This window comes from Pseudomassariella vexata, assembly GCF_002105095.1.
Source record: "Pseudomassariella vexata strain CBS 129021 chromosome Unknown BCR38scaffold_2, whole genome shotgun sequence".
In the NCBI taxonomy this organism is placed as follows: Eukaryota; Fungi; Ascomycota; class Sordariomycetes; order Amphisphaeriales; family Pseudomassariaceae; genus Pseudomassariella; species Pseudomassariella vexata.
The window spans coordinates 1,862,764-1,888,783 of NW_024467957.1; the positions used below are offsets into that span (position 1 = coordinate 1,862,764).

Here is a 26,020-nt window from a genome sequence, read left to right on the forward strand (position 1 = left end):
TCAAGGATGTTTGATGGATGGATGGAATTACAAAGAGCAAGCAAGCAGCATAGCATACATGTTTGGTGGGAGGCGAGCTTTTGAAGCAAGCGAGCATTCGATAAACTACTTTAGTAGGCACTGGTATATATAGATACTGTTTGGTTAATAAACATACGATTCTGTATAACTTGCTCGAACAACTGGATGCGATTCGCGACGTATGCTGGTTGGGGATGACGCATACCATTTGTGTCTTCAGAAAACTTGAATTTGACATGCACTTCAGTTGGATTTGGTGTGTAATGAGACAAAGTGGCAAGAGTGACAAACAGGAGGTTGACAAGGTGGAACTTAGGTGTTCGAAGCATTCTTATCCTGAGTCTTGATCTTGGTGTTTTCATGCCATGATCACGCTGTGGCTTGATCTACAACGGCGAAATATTATATACACAAGCCAAGATTCAAGAAGAGGCGTCTGCTTACATTTGAAACCACTTCGCATCGATTTGTCATCTCCAGGGATTGATGCTCGAAACAATTTCTCTTCAGCATCGAAGAAGTGCCTCTCGTTTGGTGGAATGATATATAACTAACCCGATCTTGAGTACTTCAGTTGGTCACTTGCCGGATAAAGCAGCCTCCTGGCATTGCAACCTCGCAGCGAAGGCAGACAGCTCACCAAATTGTCCAGAACCCACTTAAAGCTACCATACATCTTGAGCTATAAAGTCAACGGCGAAGGGATGACAGAGTCAGAATGTTTAGGTCTAAATAAACGTTCTAATATCGGCTTAACATGGTCGTGTAAGGACGCTTTAAGGATCTCAAAGTCATAACAGATGATCTCATGTATAATCAATCACCCTTAGTTGGTAAGGAAAATGAGACAGCTACTCAGTTGCTTCTCTGGAACAATTATTGCCGAACTCTCCTTCATCGTCAGTCCAGTGACGAGTCCCGGTAATTTCTTCTTACCTCCAGGTTAATATCTTACATCATTCTTCTTCAGCGTATGAGGCGGCGTTGCTATTTCGCCTCGCGATCTCTTTCAAGGCAACCGAAATGAATATACAGGGGTCAGCAAAAGCAGTTCGGCGCCCCTAGCGAAATAATGCGCAGTCATCTAGGACTCTAGACATGATCAAATGCTTCGCGTCGTAAACAACAACCTATCAGGCACGATAGTCCCAATATGGCGGGTGTACTCGCAGTAGTAAGACCAGGATCAAGATTGCTGATGCAGCCCACTGCACCGCACACCTGCAACTAACATGGGGGAAGGGGGCTTGAAAGGCACGCCTACCTTCTATTTCACTTTCCCAGAGCAGTGGAAGCGAGATATGAAAAGATGACCAACAGTTCTTCCGGCTGGGTTTTAGCCGTTATGAAGGGCGATCCTAACTGAGAGAGGAACCCATTTAGGCATGCTTAGGCAAATTTATATAGGAAGGTTATTCCAAGTTCGCGCGAGCAGAAGCCACCCGGTGGGTTGGAACCGCCGGGTAGATCACAAGTGAGGCACGGAAAACATTCTCCTCAACTTCATTAATAAAGCAAATATCAGAAAAGGCGAAGACAAATCCAAACAAACTGTAGTATCGGGCTTGAGGACGAATGGAGCATAGCTTTGCAGCAAACCCATTTACACCGCTTGCGTAGCTCACCTTGGACCGCACCCTGTAACCTATCTCTGCTGTGGAAGCGATGGACGCAGACATACTTTTCCCGGTCTATTCTTCCACAATTCTTCTCGAAGCCCTGAGATCGACCGTCCGTGCGACTGAAATATGATGGATTCCTGATCAGCGGGCGTGGAACAAGCTAACTGATCAAAGTTCTGGAGGCGGCGGCGCGGCGAAGGTCTGAGAGCGAACAGACTTAAATCTCCGAACTCACGGTCTGTGGAAACTTCCACAGCAGATCAAAACTCATTGTGGCTGATGTTAGTACCCGTGATTCGTCAATAATCTGAGCAATTGAGTCTCTCGAAGGAACGTGTCATATTCAAAACGCCGACGCAAACAAACAGACACTCGTCCACTCGTGTTGCTGGCAGTCATGACCTGTTGTCTTCAAGCGTTTGCGGTTTGGGGGTGACCCATCAGAACAAGAGAAAAAATGTCGGCAGCCGTGGCTTGCTGGATATTTCGCCTCTGCAGCCCAGGGCCTGGATGCGAGGGTTGTGGCGAAGATTGCAGGATGCGGCGGCGTAGAAGCAACGCGAACGGCGCAGGTGAGAAAACTGCAAGCCACAGAAATTAAAACAATGCGACGGCTGACAAGTTAGGGCTCTAGCAGACAATGCTACAGACGGCCATCAAATTCTCGATCGTCTTCCTCTTTGCCCTTTTTTGCCTTTGCAAGCCAGTCTGGGACGATATGAGTATTGTAGATAGTGGCATACTTCATCTTGGGCGAAGAGAGGCCATGGAGGATCAACCAGCAGCCAAGGACGGCCCGACTTGACGGGACACTTTATCGAAGCGAAGGTTAGTAGGGGGGAGGGGTTGAGCCGTGATACATAAAGGCTGCTGCTATATGGGTATACGTGCTGCCCTCAAAGCAAGACCGACATAGCAATATGGCGGAATCACGTCATACACGCAATGGTGCCGTGTCGTCGATGGCACTCTGGCTCCGTCCCGTCATTCAGCTCTGGTCAGTTGCTGGGACTTGACGCGCCGTTCCCAAGGCGCTGGGTAAATTGGAGAATGCTACCATGAGTCGTGGCTACCTGGCAGGTTGTAGTCTGGTGTTACTATTAGCCATTCCAGCTTTTCGCCCTTCCTCTGGGACATAATTGCCCATGGGTATGTACGGACCTACAAGTGCTAACCAATACTGCTACCAAGATGGACGGATGCATATATGTCACGGGTTGCGAGGGTGGCTGCGCCGCGGGTCGGCAAAGGGGCACCGGGAAACTGCTTACTGTTCCTTCGAGCATGTAGGCAAAAAGGCTTTGGGATGTCAACCCACAATTCCGCCAGGAGGATGCCCGTTTCCGAGGTCGTTAATGGACTCGCAACGGCTATGCAGGACCGCATCGGCGAGAACGGTACGGACCGCTCAATAGGCGCGACTATAGCTTCGAGGTGGAGCAGTGCCCCTTATAACCTCGGTTTCTGTTGTTGACATAGACTATGTGTTTGCAATGTTTACATAATAGCAGTGCTGTATACGCTATCGCGTACCTGGATGCTGCTCCTGAAGGATTCTAGCGCCTGGAAGGAGCTGGATATCGTACGTGCCGCCGATCTAGATGGATAGGCACATCGGAATACGCTTCCAGCTCCCTCCCGCCTGCGGAATCCGGCAATACAATCCACAACGCGACGTAAGCCTCGACCTCAAAATCCCTCGCGCCGGTGTTGACAAACTTGGAGGCAGTCGGCGCCATGTGGATAAAGGTTGCAAGGTGTCGAGATTTGAGATGTCATTTAGCCGCAATTGACGCTTGTACGACACCAAAACGGCATGAGACACTTGCAGTCATTGGCTGGAATCAAGAAAATCCTCGCTCGTCACCTCAACTCATCGCTGACGCCAATACAGAAGGAACACATACCTTGAGCCCGCCGTCGATGGACAGTATTGATCGCTATGGTAGCAATCTCAAACTTGTCCATCCCAGATTCGGGCTTCCTAACTAGGTAAACACCTGGACGCGAAGCTCTCCCACAGCTAGCCCGACTATTCATTCCATTGGTGCAGATCAAAGTATAGCTGCTGCCGAGCAGGTTCCCAGCCAATCACTGTTGCTACCTGTTGGGGCCGATTGCAATCACAAGCAACACTTTGCTATCGCGTCGACAGAGTCAGCGAACGACCCCTGCATCTGCTCCTCCAAGCTGCACCCGGACCCAGCAAATGCAGGTTTGCTGCCAATACAGCTTGGTTCTTTTCTTTGCCTTCTTTTTTAGGGGTGGGGAGGGGAGGTGCTTTCTCTTTTGCAAACCCTATTGTCGTTTAGCGGCCGCCGTGCAGTATCCCGCCTCGAAGTGACGCCGTCGTGCGTACGCCGTCGCTCCGCCCCTCCAGTGGTCCAGGGCAGGTGGGTTTCCTCGTACTCACTGAGTCGCTCATCGCTCGTGCCCAGTCTGAGGGATGAATGGCTCCCACTTCCGCGTCGTCAGGTTCTGCTGGACGCACGATGCATCTCAGAGGTTGCCCGATTTTCCGGCCAGAAGCACTGACTGACAGCAACACGAATGAATGGTCGACCCTTTTGCCGGCAGGGAGCTGTGGGAAATTGGGAATAGCTCACGATAACACCCAGCTTGAGGTTGCAGTTTGCCATGTTCCAAGGGCTTGAATTTGCAGATCTCTTCCCAAACTGCCTAACAACTGCTAGGTGGATGGAGACCTCCAAACCACCCACCTGCCCCCCCGGCAGCCCCCGATGCCTTTTTCGGCGGAAAGACACGAACAAACTAACTAACAAACCAAGCCCTCCCCTCCACCGCGATCCACCAGCTACCAAGTTCCCATCGTTGCATTTGACATGCAGGGGCTGCGGATGCGGCCAGTCCCCGCGGCCCAATGACCAGCCCTGTGCCAGAGGGCATCCATGGAAGACCCAGAGACAATGCTCCTTAGCCCAATTTCAGCGAGTTATTCGCACTGGCTTGATATGTTGGAAGTCCTTATTTCATTGTTGATTGCGATGAACCCTTCCCAATGGCAATTTCGTCAAACCACCTAAAAATAACGGATATTCATCACGTGATGAACATGTCAGATTTTGACCACGATCCAAGACGTCGGGCTGTCCGACACACCTTGCTGGCAATCTGGCCTGCGTCCAGTCTTCAGATTGATAGCAAACTGCCGTGCCGCCTGGCCGTGTCGAAAGTGCAAGCCACATCGGGGTCAACTTTGTCGATTCGTTGCACTGTATGTCGAGCCAGGGGGCCCGCCCTTTAGCACACCGACTGCCGGGATATTCTCACTAGCAGCTCGGTACATGTGCCTTCGTGCCATTCTAGGTTGCACTGCGTTTTCAATGATACGTCGGAGCGTGCTCGAGATGCTGACAGCTATATGGCATGGTCTCTTCAACTTTCTATAATTGCTCCGTTCCATTAAGCTATACTTCCCCTATATAATTGTAATGGCTTACACATGAAATCTGAGACATGCATTCCTCAACTCGTGTCCCCCCACGTGCCGGGCCGGTTGTCGGGGGCTGACTCGCTGGTGTTACTACGCGCCAGCTTCCTCTTGGTTAATTTAGATGTCGCCCCAGGCACCAAGTCGTTGCAAAGAGGACCCGAACGTCTGGTTTTGACACGTACTAATATGATCTAGCCGCTTAGCTGCAGCAACTCCCTGCTGGTTGAAACAATATTTTACTCATGTTCCCGTTTGAGAGAGAGAAGAAAAGATCATCAAAACTTTCCAAGCCGCAAGGTGATTCCCGGCGTGGTGATCCAACTTTTAAGCAGGTACGAGGCGGACACGTACGTCTCGATACCCGATAGGAAATGGTATCCCCGTTCCCCCACATGCACATGACGTAAGTGCTGCGAGACTGGCATTCAGCCTGCATGAGGCACATTTGGGTATCTACATTTACCAAATATGAATCTCCATATCAAGCACGCCACCGTGCCTCCATGTGTCACAGCTCGCGACGGCATCTCGCTCGCAGATCTCGAGGAGATGGGGATGTGCGCAACAACAGGTCGAGTTGAAACAAATTGAGGGAAGTGCGTGGGGTACAAGGTGAGGTTTGAATCCACCCGGCATGTGGCATTTCTCATTGTGACGAGTCTGTGCAACATTTTGGTGTTTGTTTCTTTTTCGCTCGTCATGCGCCGTTGCAAAAACCGCCAAACAAGTACCGGGCCGCCCGAAATGCCAATTCCGAACCCTCGGATCCATTAACTTCTGGCGGCACAAACAATAGGGTATATCCACGGGTAGAATCATTTGACCTCCATTCCAGCAAATTGCTGGTTTCGGGAATTCGTACAAAGGGGGGATTTCCATTGGTCAGTAAATCTGATATTACCTTACAAGGCGTGCTGGGTCGCTGCTAGTATCCCGGTCGATGTGTCCCTCTCTAGAACGTAGGGACTGTACCCGAGCGCTCACATGGGAGAGTTCTTACGGCCCTGGTCAAACGATAAAACTTTATTTGCAACATGCATGGTTTCTCACAAACAATTCTGCGAATGCTGCCCAAAACCAGGGTGTTAGCAGCTGAGCAGGGCAGGGGAAGTCGTCGGGGCTTTTTGTTGATAGCGCATTGTGGTGGTCCCTCGTTTTGACCAGTACTATCGAAGCGGGCGTTCGCCTTTCCGATGTGCACGCGGGCACGGAGTACCGCAGTGCAGCTCAACAGCTCCAAGCTTGCATCACTGAGAACTAAAATCCCATTGCATCGAGCACCGTGCAGTACGGGAGCTCTATCAGAGGGCAGGGGAAGGAACGCTTCCGAGACGAAAACTCAAGATGGCACCTTCTGCGCTGCTGATCCCATGCACATCTCGGATTCGAACCCCAGGCGCGATTACCCTGTCGTTCGAATAAAATCAGAAGCACCAATCAAATATCGGCCAAACGGGCGCCTTTTCACTCTGCCATCTGTAACAACATCATGGATATCGCCAATTCACACGACGGTTCCTCGCAGCCTAGCCATTGATACGAAACTAGACCCTAATATCGACTTAGGTAGGTACGAGATACACCAAAGCTCACCGCAACTGCCGACTTGACAATACCGACGCCTCCCAAGGGTTTCCACTGTGAGGACCGTATTGATGTGATTTATCACCATTACCCCATTATCTAGCCTAATGCATGGGCAAGTTTGTCCACAGGCAAGAGGCAGGAGATTTTTCAACAAAGTCCCGTGAGCCTGTCCGCCTGTGGACAACGTGGGTGCTTGCCCCAGTTTCACGATAGTGCTATTCGCGCCTAGTTTGGCACTAGACGCTACCTACAAACATGGCCTACGGCCCAGAGAAAGACGACACACGGCTTCAACGCCATTCGCGGACCATCCCACTCGACCGTTGTTATTAGTCTTGGGTTTCGTCTAGGCGGTTTCTTTGGATACCAACTCGTGCCCTCAACTCCAAGCTTGTTACTGCATCATTCGAATTTCCGCCGCCGGGTTCGGGTGTGTTTTGTTTTCGTTTTGCTCAGCTCACCCCACCGACAATTATCTTCGCCCTCACGTAGTTAGCACAACCTTCCGATCATACCCGCATGAATTCTCCGCAGCTTAAAGGTTCAAGAATAGCCCAGCAACATCAGACCTTCTTAACGTCGAACCACCTCGTCAGGCTACCGAATGCGAGTTACAAGTCGCATCATTTCAGCGACACAATCAGCCGGCGACAGTTGCATCTCGTGTACAGTGCGGCAGAAACAAGCTCCATCAGAAAGAATCAAGGCTTGGTGATTACTCGCCGGCGGCATATACCAGTTGCGAAGCAGACAGGCAAAGCCTTATTTTTGTTGAGACATCACGAGGGCGCCATTGGCCAACCACGACCATAATACGCTGCGAGCCCGATCGGAACTCGGATTCTTGAGCATACGAGGCTAAACGCAGCTTCGTACATATTCCATCGGAGCTCGACGATAATACTTGGCTGCACCTCAAAACAAGTTTATCCAACAATAAGCCAAGGTATGTCCCGGAATTCTGTCTGTCCAGCGGCAACGCAAGCAAGCCCAACTGGTTTTTCCATGCCATGCCATCTGCTCCTGGACAAGTGTTCATTATGTCACGGTCAGCTCTCGACTGCTACAAACCCAAGAAATAAGTCCAGTCGGACAAAATGTCGCGTTGAGCGGAAATTGCTGTGTAACCGGCAGTACCTCTCTTCCAGTGGTATGGACTGGACAGCCATAAAGTTCCAATGCTTGTTGTTAATACCAAGTCTCTGTGGGGTCACTGAACTGGCAACGGTATTGTTTGCTCGGCGAGGAGCTGGCCACAAATGAGGCGGCGGTTTGGACTTAGGTCAATATCCACGGCCTTAGCAGAGTCAGCGCCAAAGGCTATGAATGACACGACATTATATCTCAATATGACAAAGCTCGTCGAAGTGCTCAGTTTGCTGATCTGAATTCCGCTGGTGACTAGGCCGATTCGCGTCTTTCCGGATTTCGCCAGCGTCTCGCCAGATCGACCGGAGACCTCCCATGAGGACTGATATCACAAAATATATATATGTGTGGAGCACCGGCGCAACCCGAAGCGATTCAAATACCTCGACTCGATCGCAGCTGGCCAAACTAGGCAGTGGCCTATAACTTCCCCACAGTCTTTGCGGTCCGGCATAGTCTCAATCCTCCTCAACCCACCTTTAAGAGCCCAATTGGTACGGGTCAAAGGTACCAAAGTAGCAAACCCAACCGCATTGTCTCGACGGAGATTCCGGCTCGGCGGTCACATCCGGTCCTGCCTCGGCGGCTCGGTTCCCATTCAAGGTCAAGGTCCGGTCTTGGAAGACGAGTTTTACTGCAGTCGTGACATGTGCAACCTGTAAGCCACAACAACGAAGCATTGCACGTGTTGGTCAGTTTCGAAAACAGCAAGCAGCGTTCCACGACCTCTTGCCCTCGGCTTAAGTCGCAGGACTACCTTGTATCGAAAGACGGTTGGATTCAACAGCGTTGCTTTGTAAGCGCGCTAGCGTCACGCAACACGCAACAACTCGTGGCATTTGAACAATTTCCAGAAGAGCATCACGGCTCAATTGGCAATTTTGGAAACCCCCGGGCTTTAGGAAGCACAGACGGAGACTCCTTTCCCCGGACTTTGCTTTGTTGGTCGCTCGCCTCGAATAGTGACGGAAGCGAGATTCTCGTTGCATGACAACATTGCATATCTCGCTTCTTGCCTATATTTATCCATTAAGCCGGCAGGCGACGCCAATCAATCGCCGGCTGGACTTACCACGGTACATTTGCTCGAGGAGACGCTCCAACTGTGTTGCACCAATCTTCCGACAAGGCAAAAGTCCCCCGTCCGCTCCAGTGGATGTGCACCCTCTTTCATCCTACCAGACCAATACCAGACCCTAGCCAGACAGACGGCCCCGTTCCACCCCCGGGCAGTGTAGTGCATAACGATCCATAGTGGTGCAGGGTTATTCACCACTTGCATCACGCCCAGGATTTAATCAAATTGATCTCTTATATGCTCCACCAATCCTTCACTGGCACCGCATGAGAAGTGGCTCCGTCACATCCCCCCACAATTCCCTTCTTCTTAGGAGATCGCATTGTTTTCATATCTCGAGGCGCACTCTCTACGACCATCTCACGATAATTGTAGCAACTTGAAAAGTGGGAAAAGGAGCCTCTGGAGTCCGAGCAATTGATCCAAACACGAGACGGTTGGACACAGTGTCTCTGTTCATAAGTTTGACACGGCAAAATGATGTGGTCACCACTTCCCGTGTACCAGGTCCACAAGGGGGCCCGGCGGAAAGCTGCAAAGGCCGTGGCCTCATCAACTCCAGACAGCCCGCCGTCTTCAACAACGTCTTCGAGCCACCGTGGACTGGCGAGCATAACCGACTTACTTGAGCCTGCAGTCGACGGACCGCCTTCGCCAGAAAGAATACGAGCACTGGTCAGCAAGCAGTTGATGCGTGACCGTCACCAGAGTCAGCAAACTACGTCCTCGGGTTCTTCGTCACTAGTTTCTGCTGCGTCAGATGGTTTTAGGCCATCCTGGGAACACGGGCTGGAAACTTTGACATTATCGCGGAGGTCTTCCCAACGATCTACCTCAAGCAGCATGCCGTCTCGTGAACGGCCTGAAAGCGTTCAGATATTTGGCAAGACACTCTTCAACCGCAAAGGCAAATTGCGGAGGGACAGCAGCGACCATAGCTCCTCCACCAGCTCCTCCATGTACGCGGCCGAAGCGCCGGGAGAAGCGCGGGAACCGTCCTTGAAAAGCGCCATGTTTGCCCGACGAAAGTCGTCCAGGGCGGAGGAGGAGCCCCCGGCGCAAAAGAAATTGCAGATATCGGGCCCTTACAACTTCCAGCATCTAACGCATACGCCGAAAGAGAACATGGCTCATTCCGAAAGGCCCAGCCACCCACTACCAAAACCGAGGAACAACTCTTACCAGGGCTTTCCAGCTGATCACCTGCACTTTTCCAATTTCTCTTCCGAGGCCCTTCCCGTCATGCAACAAGACCCATCCGCCGGTCTATACGCCGACCGAAATGTCGAGCCGCAATCACGGGGCAACCTCAGCTGGGGACAACCATGGCAAAACGGGCCATTGCCGAAGCGTTTAGTCAAGCGCGCCCAATCTCAGGAACAAATCCGCGCCCCTCCGCCGCGTCCACCGAGATCCCCGACCGAGCACGATTTCACATCGCCGATACCACCACCGCCTAGGATGTCAAGTCGCATATACACGCGGAATGATGGTCAAGTTGATCCAACTGCGAACGTGGCGCCTTTGAATCTCCCCATCTCCCCAAAATCGTCGGTAATCCCCGTGGTCCCAGCGATACCTGATATCCCACAGTCGCCTGCCTCCTTCCACGGCTCTGATCCCGACGTGGCCGGCAGTAATTGTAGGTTTTCCCACGCCATCACGACCCCAGACGATGTCGCATGGCCTTTACCAGTAAATGCTGTGAACCCTCTGCCCGATGTTCCAGAAGAGGATGAGAACCGGGTTTTGTCTCGAGGATCTCACCTAAGCGTGGCTAGCAACAGCTCGTCCCTGAGGGGGAGCGTTTCGGTTCCCCTGCTTCGTCAAATACCACAAACGCATACAACTAGCCAACGACCTCCCAGCAATGCGTCTGAGACGCTGGGCAGGTTCGATCTGTTTGCCGCCCAACGAGCGCTCCGTGTCGGTGCGGAGGACGGTAGCGTGTGCGATGACTTTGGCTGCGAGAGCTGGGAAGACGACATTGACTATTGCTATGACCACGCTGCTGAAGCCGACTGCGACTTTGCGTGGGAGCGACCCTCGCTCGACATGATGCGCGAGGAGCAATATGAAGGTGTCGCAGTCATGGACGAGGGAAGCATAAGCCCGACCACGCGTGTCAAGTTTCCCGTCATGCTTTCTCCCCCGAGCCAGTTTGACCTTCCAGCCCTGAGCCCCGCAAGTCAGACGTCCAACACCAGTCCGCACGAGGCCATCACTCCAACCATATTAGCGACCCCTCCCGTCACTTCCAACTTTTCTCTTCCACGGCGCGATAGTTCAACATTGTTACTCCGCAGCCACGCTCGCAATCTCTCGCAAGCTTCCAGTTTTAAGGAGTCCCACGGCTTCAGTCTCTCTCCTTCGCTGTTGATCCCGAACGACTTCCACCAGCAGATGCTTGTGGACGAGAAGGATGAATTCCGTGAGGAGGACGAGGACGAGTATATGTCGCATGCCTCGCCTGCGCTATCCCAGGCCCGTTCCAGCGCGTCGACGACGGACTCGGCACTTTCCGAGCGCTCAGGCTTTTCAAGCCGACACAAATCTACGACATCCATATCTACCGCTATCACGCGGTGGACTGGCAGTAGCACCTCTGCCGGTATCGAGGGTTGGCAGGTACATGGAGAGACCTGCCAGCCGGTCACGGTCGAAGAGACCGAGCACCTCAATCGATTCGAGAAGGGGACCATGAGCCCTCTTCCCGAAATAGATGAGAGTTCGAAGCGGGAGCACGGCCGCGAGAGACATACCAGGGCTCAGTCTCACGCAGATATCCTCTCAGGCAAGTTGAGCCTCGACACCGCCTCACCCGACAACTTGCAGCCCGTCCAGCCTCCAGTTAAGAGTCGCCGACGAGCTAAGACCACGAGCAGGAGCCATCCTACTCCTGTTCAGCTAGGTTTATTCCCCTCGCTGCATACAAACCATGCGTAACCACCAATTTCCTATGTCTGGTCATGACGCGCTGGATTACCAGCGCATAGATCACCCTCCGATAATATTCTGTCACGCAGCCCGAAATTTCTTTTTTGTTGATGGCCGTCACCTTTAGTGGACGAGGGTTTATAGATCTTTTATCTGGGGACTCTGATTTCACCACAGAGAGGAGCCGGGCGTTTTCTTGTCCGTCACTTTCAGTCACATCATCACTTGCAGGAATTATTTCATTCATCTTCGAGAGAATAGGCCAACGGGGATATAAAATTGTTAACAGTGATTTTGCTTTGTTGTACTGGGGAAGAATGGGGTTCGTCTGGTCACTCACCTTTTTTTATTAGTTATGGTACTGAGATGGCTCGGGATATGGGCGCTTCTTCGAGGTTCCTTGAACGAATTGTATGACGAACATGAATATCGGGGGTTAAAAAGAAAGATACATGCACCCTCTCTGTATATGGTGGTGTGAGAACCGCCCACACCGCGCACATGTCCACCAACATTCTGGTATGACATAATTTATCTGTTGGAAAAAATATGGCGAGTGTACAGGAAAAGGCAAATTAGAGAAAGGGATGTCTGTATGTATATGGCAACAAGCTACTGCAAAACAAGCAGCAAGACAGTCAGGCCGGTCTACATCCAATCGAGCCCTGAGCAAACCAATTACAATTCTTTAAAAACCAAAGGGCACATAGAGCAGGTCGCATCGTAGAGTCTCAAGCCGTTGACAAGTCTTTTTGGATTTCTAATTTCGGCAGCCCCCACATGTCGTGTAAAGTCTACTTAGTCACAGCGTCATCTAGACGTCATCAAGCCGGAAATAGACTTGTGATCAGCTTTAGGGCTGAAATCGAAGGTCGGTAGAGAGTTTTGATGCTACCTTCCGATATGTACCTGGTAGATTTTACAGGAGACGTAGTGTTCGAACGACTGCCATTGCGTACTTTCTTTCTTTTTCTCTTATTTGGCCCCGTTCGACTCTTGACAACGAGCCAAAGTAGACTGACTACCCTGACACTCCTCGCAGGTGAATGGGACTGAACAAAGTAAAGACGTCAACAGACAATGTTTTCACCCATCGTACCCAACGAGAAGCTTTCGAGAAATCTGGTCCCGGATTACTACACAGTTTATGTTCGCTGTGCCTGGTCCAGTCTGTCTCTTTCGTTCGATCCAAGCCTACAGAGTCGGATCTGGCGCTAGCAGAAGTGGGATCGTAGTTCGCGCATTTACTGGGCACGGGGGCGATAAAACCATTGGAACGCGACGAGCCCGCCTCAGTCCGTATGCGACACAGCCGAAACGGCATCGTTGTGTTGCCTTTGATCCGCACGTGTTAGTCGAAGACTATCGTATACAGTCCAGCAGACCTGAGAAGCAAATTGCAGGTGCCGCTAGTTTTCGCGGCGACCAGTTTGGACTATGCCTAAGAGGTCTAAGCCGGGTGCCGGTGCCAAATGGGGTGTAGTGACGACCGGGTTGGAAATAGGAACAAGATGATGGTTCATCCTGCCCCTGACACTCCAGCTGTGTACGGGTGCTCAGGTCATTGTGTTTACTCATAACGTAGTTTGGGACGCTTTGCCGTGGCTAAAGTACATATCAATTCTGTTCGAAACCTTTTAGCTGCCAGGGGAAAATGATTCTCATTGCGGCCCATTCAATATCCAGAAAGGAGCAACAGTGGGATTGGCGAACTGATGAGTGAGAATTGTAGGCAAGCGAAACCCAAGATGGCAGTAAGTCGCTGGCACTTGCGAGATTTGTCCCTCCGAGCAGCTCGCTCTAATCCGTAGTTCTATGTGGCTATCTTTCTCGTGCTGTCCGACCAATGGGATGTTCACGTGTTAAATAAGGCGAGATCTTGGTTACGGTGCACCCGAGAAGCGTAGCAACGACGCCTCGCAGAACTCAAAATGGAGCAATGCATCGACAACGTGTTTCGGCGTCACCATAGCCAAACATAGTCAGTACGAGGTGCGTTAGGATCTCCAGATCGGCAACAAGGAAGATTGTGGAGAGATGAACAACATCGAGGTTGAGGAGCCAGATTGCAAGGGGACTGAACCTCCTGGCTCCCTGAGAGTTATCGGCCTCCAACAAGTGAAGCCGACAATGTCATGACGATAGCGCCGTCGGGGACAAATGGACTAAGCCCATAAGCAAACATGGCGAACCATGCACTCCAACTTCTACGAGCGCAGAGACAATGCCGATTCTATAGAAACTAGCCGTTTACTGCACGTATGCATATCAACGCCGTCTTACCCATGCTGATCCAACTTTGAGCCCATGGAGCATCGCCTTGCGGTTGCTGGCCATGGAGAATGTCCTTCTTTCGACGTCTCGGGTATACAATGCAAGCGAGTACGTAAGCTGGTTTCGATGAGTACATGACGTCATTGGGTCTAGAGATGGTATGATGTGGTATGGTGGATCAGGGCAGCTAGATAGCCTTGGGATAACTCAAAGACGATGTCTGCATCTTCCGAAACATGGAGCCGCTCAGGAGAAGGAAATCTCTTGGGACAGTTTGTGAAGACGTGAGGAGCGACACGGGGCTAGCTCGTTTAGAGAAGACTCCCTGCCCACGATGATGGCTCCTAGCGAACCCGCCCCAATTCCCGCTGACGTGGATTCCAGCCCGTCGGTTGGAAACACGAGGATTCTTCTAGCGGGCACTCCAGCCAACATCCAGGACTCCTAACCAGAACCTTCCCACGTCAACATCACTGAACATGCAGAAGATTCATCGGCACCTGAAACAGCCCATTTCAGCGGTAAATTGTAAGCTTGATGCACCTGAGAGACAGGACGTGTGGACAGAATTGGTGATGGAAGCTTGGGGGCTTGTAGCCCAAAAAGTGGATGAAACACACAGCACGCCATGATGGCTGAGATTGAGAAGGTGGCCGAAATCGAAGTAATGCGCAGACGACGACAGGGTCAGTGAAAATCTCGTCTCCAACGCTGGACCACGCAGCCAGAACGTCACGCCAGAGCCAGGCCCAGGCTGCCGTTGGCCGAATGTGCGTCGTTGAAATAGTCTCGGTAATTTCGGCTAGATCCCCGCTGCTGGGCTGCTTGGCGGGTTCCTCCCTCGATATGCAACAGCAGCTCCACTCGGGGGCCAAACAACAAGCTTTGGGGAGCCAATGGGCATAGGTGAGACTTGCGCCGCATTCCTTCCCAGTGAGGCGCCTGCAGGCCTAAGTGCTAGGCGACTATCAGAGGGACTTATATTTGTACCACGACATCAACGTATCGAGGTCTTGAACAACACAGATATTGAATCAGCAGACTGGAGGCTTGTCTTCCGCGAATTTTCCAGAGTTTTCCATTCGCAACCATCAACTTCGCAATGCCTCAGCCCGGCTTTCAGTATTCCATCAGGATTAGTGGCCGAACATGCCTGCAGTCTCACCAACACCTCATGCCCTGCGGCGTCAGGCGATACAGGCCCCCATGGCAGACATCCTGGGTCCGTTCTCCCTCTCTGCAGTTTTCCTTGTCTGCCAGCATGTCTGAACCATGGAGGACAGTCGCTGGAGCGGCGGTAGGCGTCTTGGCGCTATCTATTCTCAACGACCAGTGTCGTTTCTGCTGCAGGTTGGATATTATCTGGAGATGATGGGTGGTCAAGGTGGCTTGAGCCTCATGGCCCTGCGCTGCTGCATTTCTCCTGAGTGTAATTGGAATGACCGGCAAGGCTACGACTTGCAGGATCCCCCTATCGTGAGTAGTCATATAAGCAGGTTGGCTGCACCATCTGTCTCCCGTCTCCCCTTCTGGCTATCCTTGTGACTTGTGCTTGAACAGACTCCTTCCTTTCCAAAGCATTACTCTCGTTTACGTTGGCGGTGCCAGTCGTTCTTTTCTGACATTCTCTGACTCACATACGTTCACTTGCAATACAAGCTATTCTTGCTCTTCTCCAACAATCAACATTTTCTCTCTCTACCAGGATGCATTACACCGCCGCCGCCGCCCTGGTTCTTGCCAGCAGTGTCGCCGCCCACACCCGCGTCTACAGCGCCTGGGTCAACGGCGTTGACCAAGGAGACGGCCGCGATTCGACCGGCTACATTAGATCTCCTCCCACGAACGACCCTGTGAAGGATTTGACATCGACAGACCTTGTGTGCAATGTGAACGGAGGCACCCCTGTCTCCAGCTTCGTCTCAGCTGCCGCCGGTGACAAGGTCGCCTTTGAGTGGTACCACGATTCTCGCAATGACGACATCATCGCCTCTTCCCACAAGGGTCCCATCATCACCTACATCGCCCCCTACACCGAGGACAATGGTGCCAGCGCCATCTGGTCGAAGATCGACGAAGAGGGTTACGACAGCACCACCGGCAGCTGGGCCGTCGACAACCTGATTGCCAACGCTGGCCAAAAGGAGTTCACCATCCCCTCCACTCTTGCCGCCGGCAAGTACCTGATCCGCCAGGAGATCATTGGCCTCCACGAAGCCGACGCTTCCTACGCCGAGAACTCGGCCCGTGGTGCCCAGTTCTACCCCTCATGCTTGCAGTTCGACATCACCGGTTCCGGCTCCGCCGCTCCCGATGAGAACTTCAACTTCAATACCGGCTACACCGAGGCCGACCCTGGCGTCGTCTTCAACCTCTACGGTATGTCCCCTTTCGTATATAAACCATCTTGTGAGATGAAGTCAAACACTAACTCGGAAAAAGGGTCTTTCACCAGCTACGAGATTCCCGGTCCCGCTGTCTGGGACGCCGCTGGCTCCTCCGGTGGCGCGGCTAGCACCATCGCTGTTACTTCCACGGCTGCTAGTACCTCGACTGCCGCTGTCGAGACCACCGCTGCCCCTACCACCATTGCCGCCCCTACCACCCTCGCCACCTCGGTCAAGGCTTCCTCCACTGCTGTCGCCTCTTCTCCCGCTGAGGTTGTTTCCACTACTGCTGCTGCTGCCACCCCTACCAAGGGATGCTCCAAGCGCCGCAACGCCAACCGCAAGTTCTAAGCGCTTTCGCATTATAGCCAATTGCTTCTGATGTAGATGGGAGTGTGGAAAGATGAGTTGAGAGATAATTTCTATACACCACCTTTTGGACCTGCTTTCAAGCAAGACTTGCATAGCGAGGAGAGATCCGTTTCAATGTACATATAGACATATTCTGTGTTCATACACACCTTTTGTGTGAATAGAGAGGTTCACAACCAAACTTGCTTGCTGCTCTGCCTTTTGTCTGACTTCGGGATGAGATTCGCTTACTAGCTTACTCATTGTATGAAGTGGTCGATCACACTATCAAGTATTCGGCGAGAGGACGCTTGATATGCTCCTTGAAGTCTGCACAATCACAATGCAGAGAAGTGAACCCGCAGACGCTGAAACTCGGGTAACTGTATGTACCGACTTCGCTCTGGTAATACAGCTTCGGTCCGCATAGAATAAACTGCATGCATGCTTAAGCACTTCTCGCACATTCTACTGTGACTGAGTGGCAATAACAGAACCTGGGGCCGATCTCTACCAAGACACCCTGTTTTAGCAATCTCGTATGAAACGATGGCTCCGGTTTGGTCACACTGTGTATGTTCTCAACTCCCATGTGGTGTCTATCTTGCTTCTCATTCTTTGTACAATAGCGTGGGTATGGTTGCGGTCGGCGCTCATTTGATTGGTAGCCTCTAGCAAAGTCAAATCTTCCAATTTTTGAAAAGTATCCAAATTGAGAAAGAGGCCTTGAGCCTCGTAATATCTAAAAACGTGAGTTATCAGGAAAATGGACAATCCCTAATTAGTATTTGTTGCGAGAAACATTCGAAAATCCTACGTTTCATACAAAGCGGCATGTTAGGCGGCCTTTCACACTTTAACAATTCTCTTAGTTCAGCACAAATGGTTTTACTGTACGCCTGCGATAAATAGGCGGGGCAGCGGTAGGAAAACCATAATTTACCCAACATACCGAGAACATCTCGTCGTTGCAACTTGACCTGTTAGCGAGAGAACAGGTGTGAAAACACTCCTCGGGGGTCGGCTTATAAATATGACATTTTGGATGATAGGATTAAGGGAATTATCTGCTCAAAAAAAAGTAAATCCTATTGTACAGCTACTGACTCTCAGCTTTATTGAACCATATAAAGGAATTACAGCTGATTTCTTCGTCATTCTTGGAAAGCAGTTGAGGGTATCCCCACCCTTTTTACTACTGCAAAATAAAGGGGGAAAGCGTATTTGGTCAGCTCCAAGTAACGAACAATAGTCCACTGGGAAAAATATCCATCATGAAATATTTCCCACTGTCCATTTGTCGTGAGTCATCCGTTCGCAATTAATTACACAGTTCGGTATTGTACAAGTCAAACAATACCTTTAGGCGCAATGAAGCTGTGCTCCAACCGAAATTCTGGCTTTCTAAAACGCAGTTTACTTGTTTCTTACTATAGGCAGGGAGTATCACCATGGATTCGGCACGATCAGTTAGTCCTAATGCTGGTTACCCGCCCTATGTATCATCTTACTGCTGCAGCAATGCAAACTCCAAGGACGAAGAAACCAAGCTGGTGGGACGTCTGTGTAGTGCCTAGCCTCCTCGCTTATGCTAGTTGGAGATCTCAGAAGTCGGCGTGGTTAGTATGAGTCTGTGCTACTTATAGGAATACGCCGAGGTTGGCAACGAGCCCTGGGACAGCTGTCCGCTTCAAATTAAAACATGGCAGCTATTGTGGACTTGCAATTTCACACCTCTCATATGTGACGCCTCATTTCATCAGCATATCTATTTCGACCAGCGTACACTGGCACCAGCTTCCTTCATGTAAGAGTCAAGGGCAACGGAATGACAGCTCTTGATCTTTTACTCTGGTATACATACAAAACACAACCGGATGTCGAACGTACTTGTCATACTGTGTAAATTTTCCACTATCGACACTATTTCAAGTAGTTGTAGCAGCAACTGAAAAGCAGCCGTCCCTCGTTAACGACGTTACGACATACAATCCAGAGAAGCACAACAGTGTTTTACAACAAGTCTGGCTCCTCTCGCAATGGCCGGCCCGCGAATCAGATGCTTGAAGCTGCCAACAGCCGGCGTACATATCGGCTCTAAATAATAATATTAAATACGCCGTAGGTGTTAACCCTCGGTACCTCTACAAGTACTCCCTTAAGGGGCTATAGATGATATAGCGGGCCCTTAAGCCGCGTCGGGCGGTTATACAGGTAAACTTGTAGCCAAACGACTACTAAACCTCCTGTCCCTCCCTAAGTCTGTGCTACAACCCCTGCCTGAACTACCGATAAGTGTGGTAATGTGGCACTTAAATTCGTCCTCAGGGGTGGGATGCTGCTGATGTGCAGAAGATGCTCGACTATTTTTTGTCGCGACAAGTCGTAGTATCTGCTAATTGGGGTTCTCGTCGAGCGTATACATCTCAACCATACGCTCAAGTGGATAGACCGTAACGTGGTCTAGACGCTCGCAAGAATCGCGGCGAGAGGGGGTCCGATAAGGGGTCGGATTAACGATTCGAATTCTGGACCGGCTGTCGAGTTATATTCCGCCGACGTAGTGCTTGACGGTCGACTGGCTAGGATGCTCGTAATCCTAAACTGCACCAATCTCCCTATTATCGCTAGGTAGGCGAAGTCAACAAGGTGGGCAGCGCGCCGTAAGGGTTGACTAAACCCCCTTGTGTGTCAGCTGCGGGATTCGAACCCGCGACTCGTCACCGACCCAAGTGGGCGAGGCTCAAATCGGGACTTATCTACCAGCGAAGTGACCAACTACACCAGCCGACGGCTCTAAATACTCAGGCAAGGCATCGTGAGCAGCTTGGGGAATCGGCCCTCCCGAATGAGACTTTCTCCCCAGTGTACCTAGTCGTATCAGAAGTCAGAAACGGCGAACGGTATCCACTGTGTGCTTTTTGGAGCAGCCTTGGGCTTCTGCAGAAGCTAGGAGAGACATGAGTAAGGAGGGCCACGACTTGCAGAGGTTTCTTAGATAACATAGATTATCTCAACAATTCTCCATCCAACTTGAGTTACTCAAGTGGAATTCGACGACCTAGTGGCGAAATGGCATCGCGTTACATTTCGGTTCTGTTCTAGGCCTGTAAAGATTCAGGGTTCGAGTCCTTGCTGGGTCGGTCATTTTTTTTGAGCCCCATAGCCCTGGGGAGCATGCACAGGATTTAATTCATGTTGATTCTTTCATAATTAAATTGGGTTGTTGATCTTTTCACACACTCAAGGAAGGCGGGGAACTGGTCATGTGCCCGCGGATTTACGATCTAAAATCAGCTTGATAGAGATTCGTTGAAGTTGTGCGGTTTTGGGATACTGGATGGTTAATACCGTCATGGGTACCTTGCACAGCGGGCAGATGGTGGGGTCAACAACGATCCGACATCGCAATCCACTCATCTTCACCGTCGACAACCAATAGGCACTGGGGAAGTGTGTCAAACTTGTAGCAACGGTTTCTAGTGGATGAGAGCTTTGCGAGTCGTTTTGAGCTGGTCGTGGAGGCATTCCATTCTTTCTTCTCCCATTCTCGTTTGGGAGGCAGGTTGAGAGGCGACCGCGAAAGGGGACAGGCCATCACGAACATCCCAACATGTCGGCTTCGCTACCGGGCAATCGCGAGCTGCCTGAGTCGCAGTATGATCTCAACACGTACTGGGGCCGCGTGAGGCAAACGGCGGGCATCACTGATCCCAGGTGAGTAGCCACTGCGCCCGTTGACATGATTGCAGTCGATTAGAAGTGGAGAATGCTCCCACGAGCGTCGCAACCAAGGAAGAAGCTGGGCTAATTGGCGTGACTACAGAACACTTTTCACGGGGAAACATGGCCTCGAGGAAGCGAAGAGTCGACTGATTGCGTACAAACAAGGCCAGGTTCACGAGATGACACCGGAGCTATGGAGGGCGAAGAAGATTGTGGACTCTACACTGCATCCAGGTATGCGACCTGGAGCCGCAGAAAGACCCATCACCGTGGAAAACTAATGGAAGCTGTCTGGCAGATACGGGGGAGCCGGTCCTCTTGCCCTTCCGGATGTCCTGCTTCGTCTTGTCCAATTTGATAGTGACGGCTGGCATGCTCACGCCAGGGCTCCAGGTAAGCTACGCTAAGAGCGTTGATAACCTCTTCCTCCATGTGCGCAAACTGACAGTCGGGTTTTCTGGTAGACAACCGGTACCATCGCCTGGCAAGTCGCCAATCAATCCCTCAACGTGGCCATCAACAACGCGAACGCCAACAAGTCCACTCCCTTATCATACAGCAAGATCGCGCAATCCTACTTCCTCGCTGTGGGCGCCTCATGTTCTGTCGCCGTAGGCCTCAACTCGCTCGTGCCCCGCCTCAAGCGCATTTCCCCCGCTACCCGAACCATCCTGGGCCGCCTAGTCCCCTTCGCTGCCGTCGCGTCCGCCGGCGCGCTCAACGTATTCCTCATGCGAGGAGAGGAGATGCGCACCGGCATCGACGTCTTCCCCGTACTCTCGGAGAAGGACAAGGTCCGGCTGGCGAGCGAGGGCAAAGCCGAAAATGACGTGCCGAGCCTGGGCAAGAGCAAGAAGGCGGCCACGCTGGCGGTCAGCGAGACGGCCCTCAGTCGCGTGTTGAACAGCAGTCCCATCATGGTCGTCCCGCCCTTAGTTCTCGTCCGTCTGCAGCGCACTAAGTGGCTCAAAAACAACCCAAGGTATACCACTCCCGTCAATTTGGGTTTGATTCTCGCCATGAGCTACATCGCGTTGCCGCTTGCGCTGGCGGCGTTCCCGACAAGGCAGCGTATTAGCGCCGATACGCTGGAGGAGGAGTTTCACGACAAGGGGGGCGAAAACGGCATGGTAGTTTTCAATCGCGGTATCTAGAGAGCAGTCATCTTGCACATGCATAACCGGGCGTTGGGCTAGAAGATTGCTCGCTGGTTTGCTTGCTGGCTGAACAGGGTTCGAGTTTGAAGCCTTGTTTCCGGCTTGATTAACGTGCATGGCTTGGCTTGCTGGGCGTTTGAGGTGCAGATGCAAGAAAAGTGCAATAGATATTTGATCTTATGGCGTCCTACAAGCATGAATCATCCAAATAGCAATTCGGAAGATTGTCCGTTTCCAAGCAGCCAGACGTACTTCCGATTTGGTTCATGTCAGCATCGCCTCCCGTAGCCAAATGGAGAGATTGACAGGACTGCGGAGCCAAGACTTGTTCGTTATTTTATCTCTTCTGGGTATCTTGTCTTAAGACGTTACGACGGACGCTTCACGGCTGTTTTGGGATGCACAGGGCAAATTTTAGAAGAGGCAGCGCTTGAGCGCAGCGGCTTCGACCGTAGTTTGCTGCGAATTGGTCTTATTCCAACGAGCTGGGTGGTGCCAAATAGAACGAAACATCAGATGAATGAGGGACGTGAGGATGGACGTCAGAAATGACGACCCTGTTTGTCATTGATCTTGAATCCACCCAGAATACGACTCGCGGAGACGAGCCTAGATTGCATTCGCCGTGGTTAAGCATTGCAACCCCCCAAAGTTTGTTAGAATATGACGAAGGTACGTACGGTACTGTGTGAACTGGTTGGGGCAGAAAAACATTGCCAGCATCTGAAACTGTCATGCTGAGCCGAATTTGGCAGTTCGAGCAGGAGGGTTCCAAGCTATGGTCTAGGTGGGTTGGATTGAGGCTGACTGGAAAGGCATAGCTTGTTCGACTTATCGATTGTAATAACACGCACCCACCCAAATCTGCCCCCGAGCCGAGAGATGGAGAGAGAGAGAGACACGCACACACACACACACACACACAGAGAGAGTCTGAGTAGTGATGGTCTGATGGGCAATGGAAACGTCCCCGGTTAGTATCCAGAACCTGTGGGGCTGGCAGCTGGCAGGCCAAGAGTTCGGTATTGGTCCCGTGCGATTACCAAACCTTGTAGAGCAGCTGAGGGTAGTCACCAATTGGATATTTCGGAATGTGGAGGAACGGGTCTCCGGCGATTAAGCTAGTTTGCCTCGAGGCCGGATATCTCTGGCCTATGTATGAAGTCAGATTGCCTCACGCCCCGTTAGTAATGCGTAATGTGTATTTGCAGACGTGAATCGCGTATGGGGTCCGCGTTGGGGCCAGGTGGCGTGCAACAAGGCGAACAAGGCATGCAGTTGTCAATATAACTGCGAATAGGAGTACCCCAAGGGCCAGCAGATTAACCGATGATTTCATCATGGCAGTGGGGACACGGGATGGACCCATTGATCCCGTGCAGTCCCAAGAACAACCAATATGTGAGACTCGCCACCCTCGAATCCACCGTCCGCTTCATCAATTGGCGGGAGGCGGAATGAGAAGCCTTAATGAGAGTAGACAGAAAGAACGAGCCTTATAGGCAGGGCAGGCAGACAGCAATGTGATTAAGTGTAAATCGGTAATTACGCTTTTGACGTGCCCATCGGTTCAGTAGTGGTGCGATGCCCGAAGACCGCGATATGCTGTCTAATTGTGTATGTCAGATCATCGGATCCTCATGGGGTTGCGTGGGATCTCCAAGGGTCCCTCAAGAAGTTAAGAAGTAAGGGCCCAAGGCTGACAGGCCGTGCAGGCCTTGGCCAACTGGCTGGCCGCCATGCTTTTTAACTTCGACGAGATATCCTGGCTATCCTGGCGCTTTTCAACCTGACGGAAACGACTTGAAACCTTCGAAGAAAGCGTACTGTTAGTAAGAACAACGTGTCAAACCAACATGACCAATAGAATAATGCCCGTACGATCGGTTACGTCGAATGGATAATCCGGGGAGGGGAAATATGACTGTCGGGTGAAGGTGAGCCTACATATATATAATAAAGTACCCGAGTAAGTGCAAGTTGTGCCAGGCCATCTGGACCACTGAAAACTTCACAAGAGTCAAGATTAAGCATACCCGCGAAATTATCGGTATCGCGCTTCCCTAGACGTCGTCTCTCCTGTGACTAGAGTACATGCTGGTGAAAGGCCAAGTCGACAAAGTCGGACAAAAACATCATGAGTCGACTAGTGAACCATTATGAGAAAGATTGGAGCCTCCCACCGTGCTATCCAGAACATGGAGCTGTAGGGCTACTGCAAGCATGCATAAGCGGTTGATAGCCACTGTGCTTTGCGCTCAACAGAGGAGGGGATGGGATGACTTCGAGGCCCTGAATGGCCGCCGTGGCATTTGACACTGTAGGGTCTCCTGACTGACCAACCACGACATCAGTCAGTCACCCTTTAAGAGTGAGCGGGGGGACAGCATTTCTTGTCGATTTTGTGAAGTGTGTGCGAGGCGACGAATGACGTGTAGCAGGGGTACCGAAAGTTAACGCCGCGGCGGCTTCTGGAAATGGACCATTGCAATATGACTCATGTGAGTAACCAGCCAATGTTCACGGGCGATAAATGGTGGCAGTTGGTTAGAAGATGAAAACCAACCGTCTGGATTCGAATTCGGAGGATCCGGTAATGACAAGACTCTCGGGACTCGCTCAAGTCGCTCGAGATCTCCAGGGTCATCGAGCAGTTTTGCTTCCGGGAATTCGCCGAGCTCTGTTCAATGTGAATGCTCAATGCCCTTGATAAGCAAGAGCCCCTGCTGAAATTATCTGATTTAATAAACGGGAATTTCAAAAAAAAAAAAAATAACAAAAAATTGTTTGAATGCCTGTCACTATAAATCATTTGGAAATCGGAAGTAACATCGAATTGGCTCAAGGAGGGATCCGGGCATTGTACAGAGTACTGTGCAACCTAATTGTCCCCAAGGTTGGGTGAGGTATCAAGTGGCGGCGAGTACTGCAAAGAACGATCGTGGTGTGGAAGAGGATGATACGGATCCGTTGCCATGATTATTATCTTCTACCAAAGATGCCCAGAGAATATTGGCAATAGTCAACATTGACTTTTTATCGTGCGTATGATGCCATTTTGGGACAAACACACTATACATACACTGGCGAAATGGGATGAAATTGGAACTTCAAAATCGAAATCTGTGCTCAGTCGTTAGCTAACATCACCGTGGCACCCGTAACAGCATGCGTGCATTCACCCATTTTGAACTGGCACCCCAAACATTGTGCTCTGTTGCAGGATGAGGAGACAAGGCACTGCCTGTTGTCAAGGCCGCTTGTTGCTGGCCCAACTCACAGAGCGGGGTTCTCTGCTCCCTTAAGGCGAAGTCCACAGGGTATCTGGGTACCGTGCGTATCTCACTAACAGTTCGTCACCATTGATGTTTGGGTTTTCCCACACCTGACTGACCCATTGTCTGGAGGCGAGGTCCTGTAATGGAAATTTGGACGGAGTAGGGAACTAAAATAAGAGAGGATAATAAGATGTGGTTTCCACACTGTGGAGGCACACATCCAACCTTAGCCGACCACGCTAGGTCCCTGCGACACAGCACCACCTCATCCTGCGTTGTGTTGATTGCGTGTGTCTCCGATTCTTACTTTCCAGTCTTGACTGACTAATTTCACTTTTGAAGACCAACAACGAGTAGTGAGAAGAGTAGCAGTCTTTTCTCGCGTAGCATATGCTGTTCTGCTCCTTGTTTTTGTTGAACTTCTCCGGCCAAGACCTCGCCGGTTTGAATTGACCTGACGTATTGGCACGGAATGCATCTGTAAAGTGCCTCTTCCTGTAGGCATTTACATTTGCCCTCCATTCAACCACATCAATCGGCTGCCGAACGATCAAATCGCACAAACCACGGTTTCCCAAGGCCCCGAGCACACTCATGCTGGATTGATTTCACACCCGTTCAATACATGATCCAACAAATTACACCTGCCCTGGAGTCCTTCCCAAATTCAAGGCCCAGAAGTCGAGCAAACCCCCCGAGTAGCGCCTGCCCTCCGACCTGGTTCCAGGGTTCGTTCGATATTCAGCTTGGGTCTGGATCACAATTCCGAAGTACCATTTCGCCACCGTTCTCTCGACTACGAATTCGATACGATAAACCCCGAATAGTATTGACAAGTGCGGTCTGGCAAGCTACTAGGTATACAACTTCAACACTCGCAACTGTTCGAGTTTTCTCCCCTACCACAAGCTTCATCAGCGTTTGTGTCGGACTTTGAGGGCCTACACCAGCACACTGGCACTAAGTCGGTAGGGGCTACCTGGTATCGCGCAGCACCTA

General features: G+C 51.3%; 5 protein-coding genes and 2 non-coding genes across 7 annotated transcripts; 6 read left to right on the forward strand and 1 right to left on the reverse strand.

The window, feature by feature from the left end:
- Nucleotides 1-6,788: 6,788 nt before the first annotated feature.
- BCR38DRAFT_405669 (uncharacterized protein) lies at nucleotides 6,789-7,497 on the forward strand (the record flags this gene model as incomplete). The annotated part of the gene is made up of 3 exons (XM_040857977.1): nucleotides 6,789-6,800; nucleotides 6,914-7,114; nucleotides 7,219-7,497. 3 exons carry the CDS (start codon nucleotides 6,789-6,791, stop codon nucleotides 7,495-7,497), a joined length of 492 nt encoding a protein of 163 aa, XP_040719965.1.
- A 1,608-nt stretch (nucleotides 7,498-9,105) lies between these two features.
- Nucleotides 9,106-12,021, forward strand: BCR38DRAFT_97759 (uncharacterized protein). Its single transcript, XM_040865817.1, has one exon. It carries the CDS (start codon nucleotides 9,389-9,391, stop codon nucleotides 11,855-11,857), a length of 2,469 nt encoding a protein of 822 aa, XP_040719966.1. The 5' UTR covers nucleotides 9,106-9,388; the 3' UTR covers nucleotides 11,858-12,021.
- A 2,557-nt stretch (nucleotides 12,022-14,578) lies between these two features.
- BCR38DRAFT_97794 (uncharacterized protein) lies at nucleotides 14,579-15,748 on the forward strand. The gene is made up of 3 exons (XM_040865818.1): nucleotides 14,579-14,650; nucleotides 14,772-15,344; nucleotides 15,406-15,748. The coding sequence occupies exons 2-3, from the start codon at nucleotides 15,019-15,021 to the stop codon at nucleotides 15,665-15,667; spliced, it is 588 nt and encodes a 195-aa protein (XP_040719967.1). The 5' UTR covers nucleotides 14,579-14,650; nucleotides 14,772-15,018; the 3' UTR covers nucleotides 15,668-15,748.
- An 80-nt stretch (nucleotides 15,749-15,828) lies between these two features.
- On the forward strand, nucleotides 15,829-16,860 carry BCR38DRAFT_334113 (glycosyl hydrolase family 61-domain-containing protein; the record flags this gene model as incomplete). The annotated part of the gene is made up of 2 exons (XM_040855285.1): nucleotides 15,829-16,501; nucleotides 16,565-16,860. 2 exons carry the CDS (start codon nucleotides 15,829-15,831, stop codon nucleotides 16,858-16,860), a joined length of 969 nt encoding a protein of 322 aa, XP_040719968.1.
- Nucleotides 16,861-19,549: 2,689 nt separating this feature from the next.
- On the reverse strand, nucleotides 19,550-19,652 carry BCR38DRAFT_t68. The gene has a single exon. It is a non-coding gene; the product is annotated as a tRNA-Thr (tRNA).
- Nucleotides 19,653-19,918: 266 nt separating this feature from the next.
- On the forward strand, nucleotides 19,919-20,003 carry BCR38DRAFT_t49. Its single transcript has one exon. It is a non-coding gene; the product is annotated as a tRNA-Arg (tRNA).
- Nucleotides 20,004-20,052: 49 nt separating this feature from the next.
- On the forward strand, nucleotides 20,053-21,978 carry BCR38DRAFT_97810 (sideroflexin-5). The gene is made up of 4 exons (XM_040865819.1): nucleotides 20,053-20,577; nucleotides 20,687-20,820; nucleotides 20,885-20,979; nucleotides 21,051-21,978. The coding sequence occupies exons 1-4, from the start codon at nucleotides 20,474-20,476 to the stop codon at nucleotides 21,738-21,740; spliced, it is 1,023 nt and encodes a 340-aa protein (XP_040719969.1). The 5' UTR covers nucleotides 20,053-20,473; the 3' UTR covers nucleotides 21,741-21,978.
- The last annotated feature ends 4,042 nt before the right edge of the window (nucleotides 21,979-26,020 follow it).

Excerpts from the sequence above, each read along its gene's own strand:
- BCR38DRAFT_97759 (XM_040865817.1), top strand. The coding sequence starts at position 9,389 with ATGATGTGGTCACCACTTCCCGTGTACCAGGTCCACAAGGGGGCCCGG.
- BCR38DRAFT_97810 (XM_040865819.1), top strand. The coding sequence starts at position 20,474 with ATGTCGGCTTCGCTACCGGGCAATCGCGAGCTGCCTGAGTCGCAGTAT. Across the intron at positions 20,821-20,884 it reads GGACTCTACACTGCATCCAG|ATACGGGGGAGCCGGTCCTC; the intron begins GTATGCGACCTG and ends GCTGTCTGGCAG. Across the intron at positions 20,980-21,050 it reads TGCTCACGCCAGGGCTCCAG|ACAACCGGTACCATCGCCTG; the intron begins GTAAGCTACGCT and ends GTTTTCTGGTAG.
- BCR38DRAFT_97794 (XM_040865818.1), top strand. The coding sequence starts at position 15,019 with ATGGGCATAGGTGAGACTTGCGCCGCATTCCTTCCCAGTGAGGCGCCT. Across the intron at positions 15,345-15,405 it reads CCCCATGGCAGACATCCTGG|TCGCTGGAGCGGCGGTAGGC; the intron begins GTCCGTTCTCCC and ends CATGGAGGACAG.